At 37.0% G+C, this 14,871-nt stretch overlaps 1 protein-coding gene across 6 annotated transcripts in view; it reads right to left on the bottom strand.

The window, feature by feature from the left end:
* The window catches only part of PIK3C2G (phosphatidylinositol-4-phosphate 3-kinase catalytic subunit type 2 gamma), a 385,825-nt gene that overhangs the window by 116,982 nt on the left and 253,972 nt on the right, over positions 1–14,871 (bottom strand). For all 6 annotated transcript variants that reach the window (XM_089920361.1, XM_089920358.1, XM_089920360.1 and 3 more), the window contains one exon: positions 7,095–7,204. In XM_089920361.1, the coding sequence (XP_089776487.1) occupies positions 7,095–7,204 (110 nt within the window). The remainder of the gene's footprint in view (positions 1–7,094; positions 7,205–14,871) is intronic.

The following is a 14,871-nucleotide window of genomic DNA, read 5'->3' as shown; positions in this document are numbered from 1 at the left end:
TAGAATCAAAGGAAGTAACATATAAAAAGTTATTGGAAATAGAATAATATTATGCAAATATTATTTCAGAAACCTTACTACCAAATAAATAAAAAAATGAATATATATATGAGCCCAAAAGGTAGTAAACTACAGATAGAGAGATACAAAGGAAAACACATGTACAGATTTATGGTTCTGTGGAAAATGACTTGTGGTAAACTCTTGAAATCCTCTTTCAAATCCTTTTGAAGGAGATGTTAGGGATTAAAACAAGAGGCAATTTTAGAGTTTCTTATCTTTTTCTCTTTTCATTTCACTTTTTCTCCTGCTTCATAGTTTAGAATTTGGCTTAAAAAATGAAAGATTTTGCTGTTTTCCAAGTTGAAGTTTCAAGTCTTCATAATTCATCTACAAGGTCAGCAAGTCTTATGCAAATGTCATCACAGGCCCCTAACTACATACAAACAAGAATTCCAGGCTCCATGGCTTTGAATACAATAAGTAATTCCTACACTTTCTTATGGAGGCTCCTTACAAAATTTAGCCAAATCAGAGCAAATGGAATAAAGAAACTAGGGAAATATTGATGGGCTGGTCTTACTATAAGTACATATAAGTACTATGCCAGTGAAATGACATTCCAGGCTTCTATCCTCCCCTCCCTCCAAAAGCTACCTTATTTTATTGATGTATTGTAAAAAGCTGTCATATCTGCAGTTTGAAAAACATAGTTTAAAAAGTCAATTTAGTTCAGATTAGTGCTTATAATGAAATTTTTTTAAATGGGAAACTATCACAACGAAAGGAGAAATGTCACTTTAACCTTCCCTTTGAATCTGCTTTCTTCATTTAAGGAAAGTTGGACGTCATGATTGTTAGTTCCTTTAGGTTCTGTTTTTTTGTTTGTTTGTTTTTTCTTGTGAGTATTTATTTCTGTAGGTATCAACGGTTAAGCTAAGGCAAAGAAAAACTTTGACCCATATTTATGGAATTACAACAATCCATGAGATGACAATTTGCAAAGTACTAAAAAAAAATCAAGAAACTTTAATGATAAAAGAACCCAGGGATCTGCATTCCTGTCCTATATTCTGTTTCTCAGTTCTGAAGAGAAACCAGATAGAAAGCCATTGAATTACGTTTTGAGATATTTGAGCATAAAGAGTCTTGTCTCACCCTATAGCCACGAGAAATAAGAAGGAATGCAGGGAAAACCGGGAATTTCTGGCATTGTGTCTGCACACTCTAGGTGGCTCAGAGACTCTGACTCCTGTCTTTGTGAAGTCCAGAAGCACTCTTTCTGGATGCTATCAACATTTTCAGCAGCTTCACAGTTGTACTTGTTGGGACAGTCATTGTGCCTGCTCTTCCCAATGGCCCCTCATAATTAAGACTGTTCTTTCTAAAGCTCAAAGTTCAGAGAAGAAGCTCCAGGCTGTTCTTTGTGAAGGGGTGGCCCATGTTAAGAATAAGGATGGGCAACAGAATCCATGATGGCTTGGCATGAAGGACCCTGTCCAGTAGGGTCAAAGGCAACTAGCTAAGTCAATTAGACTGTCTCTCTCTGGAATTTATATTAGAGAATACTGGCCAGTAGGCAAAAAGAAGTAGAATATGATAGGTAGAGATAAGCAGAGGAGAAGGTCTTCATTTCCTTTAGAAACTGCCCAGGCCATATTGGTTCCCGGAATTTGTTAGGTTAGAGTTTGAGTCCACGTATACCCTTTTCCCCAAGTATACCAGATAGAATCTAGTTCTTGCTATCAAAATACCTCACTAATGCAAATAATTTGTTATTCTGAAGTTTGGAGTTTTGTTTTGCTTCAAGCTGCCTTCAAGCTGCTCTTCTCTTTAGTTGAAGAGCAGGGGATCTTATACTTACTAAACCAAAGAATCTGCCTGGCAGGCCAAATGGAATATATGGGAATACATGGAAATTTTCTTCTCACATTTCTGGAGGAGGAAATGGGTAAAGTAAAAAGCATAATCTGCATGTGGGAGGGGAGGTAGGCCAGGAAATTTATGCTTAATGATCTGAGTCTGGTCTGTGAAATAGGTTATCCGTTTCTAAAGACCAGCTAATCCAAGGTGTGAGAGTGACTGAAAATTCTGAAATAACCCATTTGGACGGCATTTTAATATATGGTTGCCTTTGTTGCCTAGCAGTGGGCTAGGCAGAGATATTACATGAGAATATCAATTTGCAGGGACTGAGTCATGATACTTTCTTGACTCTATTCAACAGAACGCAGCTGCAAGGGGAGTAAAAAAAGTAAGGGAAGCAAAGAGAGGAGTTGGCAATGATTTGAAAAACCTTTGTGTCCAGTAAACCAATTTTATTTTCATTTTTCTCTAAATGCCATTCATTGTAATATAATTTTTTAATGCCATGCAGAGTACAGCATCCTCTGAAACTCTTATGATCAGCTCTTAACCCAGAATGTGAATACCCAAGAGTGAAGTAAGATCCTGTATTGTTCATAAATAGAGGACTCCCTCAGAGAGGCAGGAAAAGCCATTTCTTTCTTTCAAGTCTCAAACAGGGTCAAGAGGGGCAGCCTCTTAATGCTAATGCTGTGGTCAGGACTAGGGCACTTAAGGTATCCATCTACACATGCTGTGTCTCAGATGGCTTAGTCATTCATGACCCAGATCTGTGAGCTTAGTGGCAGTGGTGGGAGTAGGTGGATTTTCGTCTTATTTTTATCTGTATCTTAGTAGTATCCGAATAAAAAGTGGCATGAAACACTTTTAGCTTTTCAGAACAAAGAGAACAAGGTATTTAAATATACAGGGCCTCTCAAAAGTATATCCGAGTTAATGACACTCATTGAAGCACCAAGACCAACGTTGGATCCATTAATGAACTTGATTTCTTTTTGGTAAATTATGTGCACTGACATCTACACTTCAAGTTTTTCCTTAAGTTTTGATATCCATATAATGTCAGAGAACATAGCTTAAGGTAACAGTATTATTTACACAGAAAAGTAAACAAGTGCACATAATTTTTAAGGCTTCCTTATTATTTTAAATTCAGCAGCTTACTTTTATAAATTCACTCTATACATTGTTTAAGTATTAACAAAAGAAATATTGTATAATTTTCTTTAGAATTTTAAATATCTAAATAACAGAGAGTTTAAGTAACTTTTTTAAATTGTAAAGAATCACAGTCACATTCCACTGAGGCTTCTTGAACCTCGATAATAGGTTCTTCAAAGTGCTAGATGGAATGTGTGATAGAAAAGATCCTCAACATTTGATCTACATATGCTGACCAAGGAACTTAGAGAAGAGTTGAAAAGGAAATCTCAAAACATATTAAATCATATCTAAAAAATAAAGGTACATAATTGAGATTTTAGGATAAAAGATACTACTGAGACAGGCTCTTAGAAATAAATGGTAGGGTGAGTCTCATGGGAGATTTCTCTGAGAAGAAAAGTGGAAAACAATATATAGAGGTTCAAGGCACCTGGTAATGGGCCAAAACAGAAAAAAGGAAGAAGGTGACGGCCTTGGCATCATCAATCAAATTATCCCATGGGGGTCTCCCAGGGCAGTCGTTATAGCAGATCCTGAACCAAACACCCAGGGAACACATGGTGGTAGCACAGAGATAATAGTTCTGGGAAGGGACTCTGTCCACCAAGGCTCGGGATATTCAGGAATGAGGATTAGTGCCCAAGGAAGGTTATAGGGTCACCTTGGTGAAATTGCAGCCAACATGGGCTCTGAGGAACCTTGAGAAAACTGTGGTCTGAATTATGAAGCAGCACATCCCCGGAAGCCTGCATATGGGAGGGGTGGATTTGAGCACACAGGGTAGAATTTAAGACCCCACACTGTGGAGCATGACTCCTGGATTCGAATTGTGGCTTTGTCTCCTGCCGGTTGTATCCTCTGGCAAATCATTTTATTTCTCTGGGGTCTCAATTTCCTAATCTAAAAATGTAGATAAAAGTGATACTATCTCATAGACTTGTTATGATGATTAAATAAGTTACTGTATGAAAAGTACTTAGAGTAAGGCTTGAAATATAAGAAGCGCTGTATTAAATGTTAGCCATTATATGACTTCTATACACTTAAATGTTTCATGTTTAAATTGTATTTTCTGTTAAATTAAACTTTTAAATATATTTTAAGGGACTAGAACTTGTTTCACATTCAGATACTTTTGGACTTTTGGAAGTGGGGAAGTGGGAATATGTCCCCTGCTTTACTTGGGACATACTGATATAAGCAACAAGCATATTTACTTAGGTGATATACTACACAGTATGTAATTCAGTAATAAATGAAGCATATCATGAAATAATACATGTTCTGTAGAATTAAGAAGAAAAGAGTAGTTGGTAACAGAATAATCTGAGAAGATTTTGTGGACGAGGTCCAGAGTCTCAAGGGATGGGTAGGACTGAAAGTTAGATCAGATCCCCCCCTCTATTCTAGTAATTTTATGATTCTTAGGGAGCGTTTTTGATGAGGCTATGCATGTGAGTTAAATAGACAAAGCAGGAATGAATGTATATTGACAACGTGATCTACCCTGACAAGAATTCATCTGGGAATAATAGAGGTGGTGTGGATGAACCTTGATAAAGACAATCATATTTATAAGGTCCTCAAAAGTAAGAGGTAAGAAATGGCAAGTCAAAGACAATTATTGAAGAGAAATGACGTGCCCTAGTTTAGATGACTAGATGCCTTTTAAGTCTGCCATGGAGAACAAGTTATTTACCATAAAGTTGTAGAAAGAAGTTTAATTAACAGAACATACTACATAACATCTGAAAGTAAGAAAATTAGCCTGGCAGAGATATGCAGGCAGAATAATGAGGTCTAACTCACTGCTAGGAAGTTACTGGCTTCAGATCTACTTCCTGTATTAGTTCACATCCTCTTGAACAGGAAGGGAAGCATGAGTCGACAGAGGCAAGCTCACCCATCTCTAAGATTCTGCCCCTTACAGATCTGAGTGTGTCAAATGAAGTTGGAGGATGTGGAGGAATGGGACTCTGGCAGACAAATAAAGCCTATTTACCTTTTTCCTGTGGCCGTGGCCTGAAAGAGCTTTTTTCATCCAATATATAGTTTTTTCCTTTGTTTTAAATTATAGGAGGGATAATTTGTGAACTGCAGCACTATAACTGCTTTGTCCAAGCAATGACATATCAAACACAGGTTGCAGCCCAATCATGTTTTCAACCTCCATCTTTCCTGGCCCTCTCTATGCTCCTCCCCTATCTCCCCACCCTGTCTCAATGACATGTCAATAATTGTGCCTGCCTTACTGCCGCCCACTTTAAAAAAGGCACCCTGGTCAGACCCTGATGGGATAGCCTGAGGGGACTATTTCTGGTACCATGTTAACCCACCCACCTCGGGTATAGTTAACTGGACAAGGGGTGGCAGCTAGACTGAAAGGCTGGTTCCTACTCATGAGATCCCCAGAGCTCTCTTGAACTCCGAAGGACCTTCCAGGCTCTGTGAGAGATGTCCTTCTGCTTTTCCTGAGGTAGGCTGTCAGCCCTTCCTTGGGATTTCTCATGCAAGTCCCTTGTCCCCATTAGTTGAGGCAACTTGAGAGTCCCTCATCCTTGAAACTAAGGATCTGAAACACCTCTGCCAGCCTTCAAGCGAGTGTCTTTGGCCACAGACAGTTGTCAACTAATATTTGTAGTTTTCTAAGTGGATATAAACAAAAGCTTCTTTCAGAGGTAACTTTACTAGTAAAGGGCATTTTCAAGACTCAAAAAACCTACCAGACTCACCAAAAGAATTTCTAATGGTAGAATTTCAGAAGCAAACCAGATAGCAGGAAGGAATATTTTTGGCAGGGGCTCTGCCTGGATTTCCTTAATCATATATACTTTCCAATGGTAAATGTTGAAAAAACCCTACAGCATGGGATCAAAGTCTTAGCTTTGGGCCCTAGTCCTAGCTCTATTTCTTACTACTTCTTTTAATCGTGGGCAAGCCTCTTACTTCTTTGGATCTTGGTTTTCTAGTTTGCATATTTACTGTCAGAATAAATTTACTATAAGGGCTCTTCCAGCTCTAATATTCTGTGATTCTGTCATATTGCTTCTACTCAACCACAAGAGCAGCCTATACATTCAAGTTCATGAAACAGAGATTCCTTGCAAAAGTGAAATTCTCCAAGTGTTTAGGACATGCATCCCCATGAACTCCCCTGACACCCCTGGAATGGAGAGAGATTCTGCACTATACATTCTGGAAAAAGGAGAGAAAAGTAATACCTGTGTGGGAACTATAAGTACTGTTTTCTTCAAAAGGACAGAGCATATATCTATTAAAAAATATAATTTGTGTTTCCAAATTTCCAGTTGAAAATATTAGAAAAATTAAAAATTAGACTCAAATAAGTTTCAATATCAATAAATTATAGGAAAGAGCACTGTATTTCTCTACTTAAAATATTTACTAGGATAATAATTACAGCTAACATTTATTGAGCACCTAAAATTTGCTAGCAATTATGTTATCCATTCAAAAACTGAAGTTCAAAAGAATCTTATATTATAAAATGCACCACCCTTCTGACAATAATTTTGAGTCTAACCGACCATCACTGTGCTGTGCCCAGACTCTGAACTTGATGTACGCTAGTGTTGCCCCAGACTTGCTTAATAAAAACTGTATTAAAAATAGAAGATAGTCACCAAATATTCCAATATTTCTATCATCATAGAGATGAAATTAGTGAGAATTTCAGAAACAAAAGTGAAATTAGTGAGTCCATATCTCATCATAAATCTCTTTTTTCCAAATTGTTTTTCTGGACATAGTTCAAGTAGAACAACCAATTTATTTATGTCAGCTCTTGCTCTTTTCAATGACCTCTTATTGAGTAATGTATTATATGAAGAGGCTGCTTAGCAAACAATAGCTTGCTACAGAAACACTGACTCAGGCCTTCTGCTAGACATTCACATTGCTCCTTTTCTATCCCTTGGGAAAAAGACACAAACTTGTTGTAGAAATGACAGCTTCATACCAATGACTGTTCACCCTAAAATCATCTCAAATGTGAAACATGTGTCTGTATTCATGCATACTCACACATTCACTGCTAATCTTACTTGGTAAAATGACTTGTCGCTTCCAGGTCTGTGTCTTGTGGACGAAGGTTATTATACACATATTTCAGGTCTTGGATTCCACTTAGCTCAGGCAATCCTGCATGTAGCATCTTAGCAACACAAGCAAACACAAACAAAACAAGATAAATAAAACAGAAACAAAAAACCTCAGAATAAATGTAAATTAAATCTCCATCTTGTCTTCTTATTGAAGAGACATATTCAGCATGGGAAAATAGAAATAATAAGAGCTCTAATGTCAGAATTTCTGGACCCATCATTTAAAATCTAAATGATCTTGAAAAAGTCTCTTAACCTGTTTGGACCTCTATTTTCACATTTTTAAAGTGGATATAAAAATATCCAAAAAAATATATCCAACATGTTCTGGGAGAATCAAATGCTAATGACTAAGAAAGAGCTCTATACATATACATTATAACACAAAAATTATATCACAATACCTATTTTCAAGAAGAAAAACTTAATGCCCTAAAACCTGTAAGTGAAGTGTCCAGATCAAATGGTGTGTAAAGACAGAGAATAAAACTCATCTTTCTGGTTCTTAATCTTAGGCGCCATTCCTTTGCTTTTTATTCTTATGTTCTTTCATGACTCTATGACTCATACTACAAGAACACAATTTTCCCTAGTTAAGCGGTGACTGAATTTACTAAAAGTTATTAAAACAATGAAACAATTAAAGATTAAATTGTACAAAGGCTCAGGTATTTTTTCTGCCAAACTTTGGAAAAATACTTCGCTTAAATTACAGTGTAGATTGAAGGGATAACATCTCTTTAGTGATAGGCAAACATCTTAGGAAAAAAATAGATCTTTCTGATATAAATTTGAACTCTGAGAAAAAAAAGAAGAATATCATCAGTGTATCTCATGACTAAAATAAATTATTTCCTACTCTGGGAACAGAGGCACTTTTACAGCAGTGGGAAGTTAAGAACAATGCTGTTGATTGTAAAAATAATAAACTGAGAATACAGCAATGGAGGATGGGTGAAGTTGTGATTGACTTAATGAAGTTCAAGTGAGGAAAATGGGTTTGAAACTGTTTTCCTTTCCTACTCTTCCCACCCAGACTGAGGGGATAGCATATATAGGTGGACAGAGGAGAGCAAGATACCTTCCATTTGTTTGCAGAAGAGATCCAGGATAGCTTTCTGGAACATTGGGTATCCTGTGGGTGAGCGACAAGAGATGGGGCCAAAAAGACAAGTAGTGCAGGATGTTTTAGCAATCGGAAAGGTTTTGTACTTTGTCCCAATGGCAAGGAAAGTTCTTTTAGTGTTTTAAAATGAGCATTAAAAGAATGAATTTTGTTCGAGAAAGATCATCATGGTTATATGTGAAAAACAGATGAAAGTGCAGTCAAATAAGAGGCTGGACTAGTAGACTGTTTAGGAATGATGAAAAGTTATTAGATTTTAAATATACGTAGGAAGTAGAATTGAGAAAACTGGGTGATTGGATATATTTGGAGGGCTGGGTGGGGTCTAAAGCATGAATATAGATTTGGGAGTCATTAGCACGCAGATAGTAATTGAAAGCATGGGAATGGATTAGGTAGTCCTGGGAAGTTGTCAGCTGTCTTTCCTCATGGATGTCTTTCCAATGGATGATATCAGATTCATGATATCTAAATTTGAGCAAATTTTCTTCTCCCATAAACTCTTCCTCCTTTTTCCTGTTTCATATTTCACTGCCATCATTGTCCAAATAACAAGAAATTCATATCTTCTTTGATTCTCTTTTTCTTGATTCCCAATGTCAATCACTTAATTCTATAAAAACCCTCTCAACAGTCTCATGTATTCATTCCCTTTTCCACTGCAATTATTGTCCTAGTTCAGCTTCTCATCTTCATTTGCTTAGATAACTTGAATAGCCCTTTTCTAGTTATTCAACTGCTACCTCTCTAATTACATAATTTCTGAGTTATCTGTCTAAAATCCAAGCTAGATGATGGTACTCCCTTCATCAAAAACAAAGAAACTTCTAGGTTCTCAGGTGACTATATATAAAAGTCCAAAATGTTCATTCTGTTCTAAATACCTTTCTTAATCTACCTGCGATCTATCACTTCAACCTCACCGTCTACATAGGTCTCCATCTGTGCCATAGCCTGGGTGCACTTGATTCCCCCCATTTCCCACACATGTCATGCCCACCCTCTTTAAGCCTCCACAGACACTTATGCTTTTCTTTCAGCCAGGATCCCTTTCCTCTCCTTCCTTGTCTATTGAAATTCTTTTTGAAGGCTCATCTCAAATACATCTTCCTCCTTGAAAGCACCACAGATCCTCTTGATAAGATTTTATAACTTGCTTCCTTTGTACAGTAATCCTATTTTGGTTACATGTCTTTCATAGTATTTATTTCTGCCTAGCTTTAACTACGTTTTGTCATGTGTATGTTTGTCACATTAGATTTTAAGTTCTTTGAGAACATAAATTAGGTTTTTATTCCATGTTGAATTGTCTAAATTGTTAATGTGGTGCTTTGTAAGTAGTTAGAACTTAATGAATGTCTGTGAAATAATGAATGCATGAGTGAATGAATGAAAATATATGTCAGGCATTTAAAACCTATAGATAGCAAGTTCAACCCCAACTAATAAACTTAAAATCAACCATAGGGAGATACATTGCCAACAGCAACTAGAGTCTAGATTAGGTTTTATCTTATCAGTTCTGTACTTAGAGTTCTAGAGACATGTGTGTATTTATTGTGGCAGTTTCCCCCGTTATCACACTATGACAGTCCATTTACTATGAACAAGCTTCTTCCCTAGATATGAATTGCTTTCTAGTTTCTCTGGATATTCTGAATTCACACCTGCTCATTTAGGGCTCTGTCAAACATTTCCTTGGGAAGTAGACCCTATACTTATCCCTTCCTACACACACACACACACACACTACACACCAGGTGCCAAGTGCAGATGGCTTCAAACCCAAGTTCTCTCCCTTTCATGTGGCTGATTAAAGGTAACAAGTGCTAACTTTGCCCTTGTTGATGTGTTTCATTCCTTAGAGAGGAGGCTTTGAGTGATGTGACTCTGCACATCAGAGTATGGATGGCCTCATACCTGGTCCACTTAGTCAGGTCTGTTCACTGACCCACAGAGATGTGGTTCAAGTGCCTCCCTGGCTTAGATTACATGGGTTATAACTTTAATTGGGGCAGTAAGAAAGGGAAAGCGTGGCTAGTACAGATAATAAACAGATACGTTCTTTTTTAAAGGATAGGAACATTAATTTTTTTTTCTACTTCTGCTTTTCCCCTACTAAGTCCAAATCTATTTTGATAGTTATGCTTAGGGAAGCAGACACTCTTTGCCACCACGTAGAGAAGTTAGAAAGATTTCTGCTGGGAAATATCTGATATAAAAATGGGTGTGATAAACATTTTAAACTGGGTGAATGGTCCCTATGTTCTTTGGGAGCCTTCCATAATAATTTCTATTGATTTTTCAATAAGAGAAAAGCTGATGAAATACAGGCTTTTATGTTAGTGAATTCAGCTAGCAACATTCTTTGTTCTCTACAGATGTTCTGGTTTTAAGCAAGATGGGAATTTCATGGATTATTTTCCCCAGCTTTTCCCAGGAGTAAACAAAAAGGACTGTGAATATGTGGAAACATGCTGCTCTCAACCAAAGCTGAACAATTAACTCCATAGCAGACTCACCAAACACTTGTGGCTCATAATCCTTTGTTAGTGACCATTCATGGAAGGTAGAATTTATGACCCATATCAAGTATTTCTCAAGTTGTAACTAGGTTATGGCACAGTAGATTAACTTCTTTTTAAGTAAGTTAACACAAAAAGAGTTAGTTTGAGAGAGAATTGAGGGAAATATAGATTTCCCACATAGGTAGAAAATAATCTTTTGTAAATTTAAATTTGGTTTTTATTTTATAAGAAGCTCTACCAGAGAAGGTGTGGTCTTGAAACCTTTACTGATGCTTTGGTTATCTACAGAATCCCATAGGAAAAAAATGTGAAGAGAAGAGAATCAAGAGGTAAATAACCAGAAAGAGAGATAATAACACACTGCTGTTTTACATATATTTATTCACTGGTCTAATTGGTCCACATTGCTGCTTATCTCTGTTTCAACTTCTGTAAAAGCTTAAATCTAAGATTATAAGATTAATCTGAATTAGTACCCTTCACTGCCAAAATTTCTTCATTAGCCTAAAAGTCATGCTTGAATAATTAAAACATAGGGAAATTTTTTGCAAACACTATATACCAGAAACCTTCAACATCTGATTTTAATATTACTTTAAAAGAAATTATTTAAATACTTGATTAAACTACCATATATCTACTTCTTTTAAATGAAATAACGTCATACAAACTCTTTAATGACTATTTAATACATTATGACTCACATGCTAGAAGTTTTCTTTTTAGGTAGGTAGGTAGAAACATTTATTAAAAAAAAGATAAAAGCCCACCAATAGCTTTTAGAATCATTATTTTTTTCAAAAAGCTGTCCTTTTACATTATTTTAACATGCTTACTTGTCATTCAGCATAATTTTACTGTCACCTGAGAAAGAGTATGAAACGATATTTGTGCTTTTCTGCTTCGAGTTTATTTTTGAAACGTCTGTCACTGGTTGAAGTTGTTAGAATATGGTACTTACTCCTAGTATGCAGTTATTTATAGCATTTTAGACATTTAGAAATGCTGGATACCTCATCTGCCTGTGTACATGAATTTCACCTGTCTTATTAAATTAAAAATTTTAAGACCGACTGGGTCTCATATGTTAATGTATCCTCCACAGCTTCTGGCACATATTAAGTACTCAAGAGCTCATGGATTCATGAGTTAGACCCTGCTACAGCCCAAAAGGATATTAGAGTTGATAACTACTTGGATATTTATTATGAAATGGAGTCCAGGTCATGGACTCAGTCTTTGTAGGCTTTTACCCTTGTTATGAATGCAGATTATGAACTATAAACCATCTCATAATTGCAATATGACCTAATAGAATTGGGAGATAGAATGAAATTCTACCAATATGAATCATTGGCGGTTACTGGAAAGTCAACTTGAAGACTCTGGAGATGGGCAGGACCTTATATATCCAGTTTACATGTGAAGTGACCAAAGTGTCTTTCTAAATGAAGGACTACATGTATATAGTATATTTAGAAATCCACATTTTTCAAGACAGAGAGGAAAGAAGTAAGGTGCGTATGTTGTTTGAAAACTGAAACAAGGATCAAAATCAAATCTTTACTGCAACAAGGTCAACATTTATTTAGCACTACCCAATAAAACTTTTCTGCTATGATGGAAATGTTTTATATCTGTGCTGTCCAATATGGTACCATGAGCCAGATGTGGCTATTGGGCACTTGAAATGTGGCTAGTGAGACTTAGAAGCTGAATTTTAAATTTCATTCAATGTTAATTAACTTAAATTTAAATAACCAAGTGATTCGGGGATACTGTATGGACAGTGCTCTTATAGGTTAACAAGGATCGAGTATAATAAATTAATTGGATTCTACTATGTGACAGGTACTGTGCTAAGTGTTTATATTAATTATCTAATAGGGTTATTATGAAATGTAAATCAGTTAATACACACAAAGCACTTAGCATAATGCTCATGCAAAGTATTCACTATTAGGTCATTTATCAGTCCTACAAGGCAGATGCTATTACCTTCAGTCAATAGATGAGGAAACATGAGTCCTACTGGAGTTAAGTAACATACCTGAGGAATGTAGCTAGTATAATGCCAAGCTAGAATTCAAACCCAGGAAGGCCCTGCACCAAGTCTGTGCCCTTAACAGCATCTAGTAGAATTGTCATCTGAAGGCTCTAAACCAGTTATTTTTGATGACTGTATTGACTCCAAACACCATGCTGATTTAAAAAAGATGTATTTCTCTCCTACAATTTGTTGCAATTACTAGTGTATGTATGTGTCCAAAGGAACCACCACAATTTTCTCCCAGTAGATATGTCTATTAGATCCTTCTCCTCTCACCCTGACTATCTGGTCTGTCCACTGGACAGTGGAAGGAAACATTAAAAAGTCCCCTGTTGTATGGTCACCTTATCTTTAATAAAGGAGGCAAGAATATACAATGGAGAAAAGACAGCCTATTCAATAAGTGGTGTTGGGAAAACTGGACAGGTACATGTAAAAGTATGAAATTAGAACACTCCCTAACACCATACACAAAAATAAACTCAAAATGGATTAAAGACCTAAATGTAAGGCCAGACACTATCAAACTCTTAGAGGAAAACATAGGCAGAACACTCTATGACATAAATCACAGCAAGATCCTTCTTGACCCACCTCCTACAGAAATGGAAATAAAAACAAAAATAAACAAATGGGACCTAATGAAACTTCAAAGCTTTTGCACAGCAAAGGAAACCATAAACAAGACCAAAAGACAACCCTCAGAATGGGAGAAAATATTTGCAAATGAAGCAACTGACAAAGGATTAATCTCCAAAATTTACAAGCAGCTCAATATCAAAAAAACAAACAACCCAATCCAAAAATGGGCAGAAGACCTAAATAGACACTTCTCCAAAGAAGGTATACAGATTGCCAACAAACACATGAAAGAATGCTCAACATCATTAATCATTAGAGAAATGCAAATCAAAACTGCAATGAGATATCATCTCACACTGGTCAGAATGGCCATCATCAAAAAATCTAGAAACAATAAATGCTGGAGAGGGTGTGGAACACTCTTGCACTGCTGGTGGGAATGTTAATTGGTACAGCCACTATGGAGAACAGTATGGAGGTTCCTTAAAAAACTAAAAATAGACCTACCATACGACCCAGCAATCCCACTACTGGGCATATACCCTTAGAAAACCAGAACTCACAAAGAGTCATGGGGCTTCCCTGGTGGCGCAGTGGTTGAGAGTCCACCTGCCGATGCAGGGGACACGGATTCGTGTCCCGGTTCGGGAAGATCCCACATGCCGCGGAGCGGCTGAGCCCGTGAGCCATGGCCGCTGAGCCTGCGTGGCCGGAGCCTGTGCTCCGCAACGGGAGAGGCCACAGCAGTGAGAGGCCCACGTACCGCAAAAAAAAAAAAAAAAAAGAGTCATGTACCAAAATGTTCATTGCAGCTCTATTTACAATAGCCAGGACATGGAAGCAACCTAAGTGTCCATCAACAGATGAATGGATAAAGAAGATGTAGCACATATATACAATGGAATATTACTCAGCCATAAAAAGAAACGAAATTGAGTTATTTGTAGTGAGGTGGATGGACCTAGAGTCTGTCATACAGAGTGAAGTATGTCAGAAAGAGAAAAACAAATACCATATGCTAACACATATATATGGAATCTAAGAAAAAAGAAAAAAGGTCATGAAGAACCTAGGGGCAAGACAGGAATAAAGACACAGACCTACTAGAGAATGGATTTGGGGATATGGGGAGGGGGAAGGGTAAGCTGTGACAAAGTGGCACGGACATATATACACTACCAAACGTAAAATAGATAGCTAGTGGGAAGCAGCCGCATAGCACAGGGAGATCAGCTCAGTGCTTTGTGACCATCTAGAGGGGTGGGATAAGGAGGGTGGGAGGGAGGGAGACGCAAGAGGGAAGAGATATGGGAACATATGTATATGTATAACTGATTCACTTTGTTATAAAGCAGAAACTAACACACCATTGTAAAGCAATTATACTCCAATAAAGATGTTAAAAAAAAAAAATTCCCTTGTTGGTCAACA

The sequence above is a fragment of the Delphinapterus leucas genome, chromosome 11 (genome assembly GCF_059928025.1).
Source record: "Delphinapterus leucas isolate spDelLeu-1000000601 "Yukka" chromosome 11, BTC_Dleu_Yukka2, whole genome shotgun sequence".
NCBI lineage: Eukaryota > Metazoa > Chordata > Mammalia > Artiodactyla > Monodontidae > Delphinapterus > Delphinapterus leucas.
This window is presented reverse-complemented; position numbering and strand designations above follow the sequence as displayed.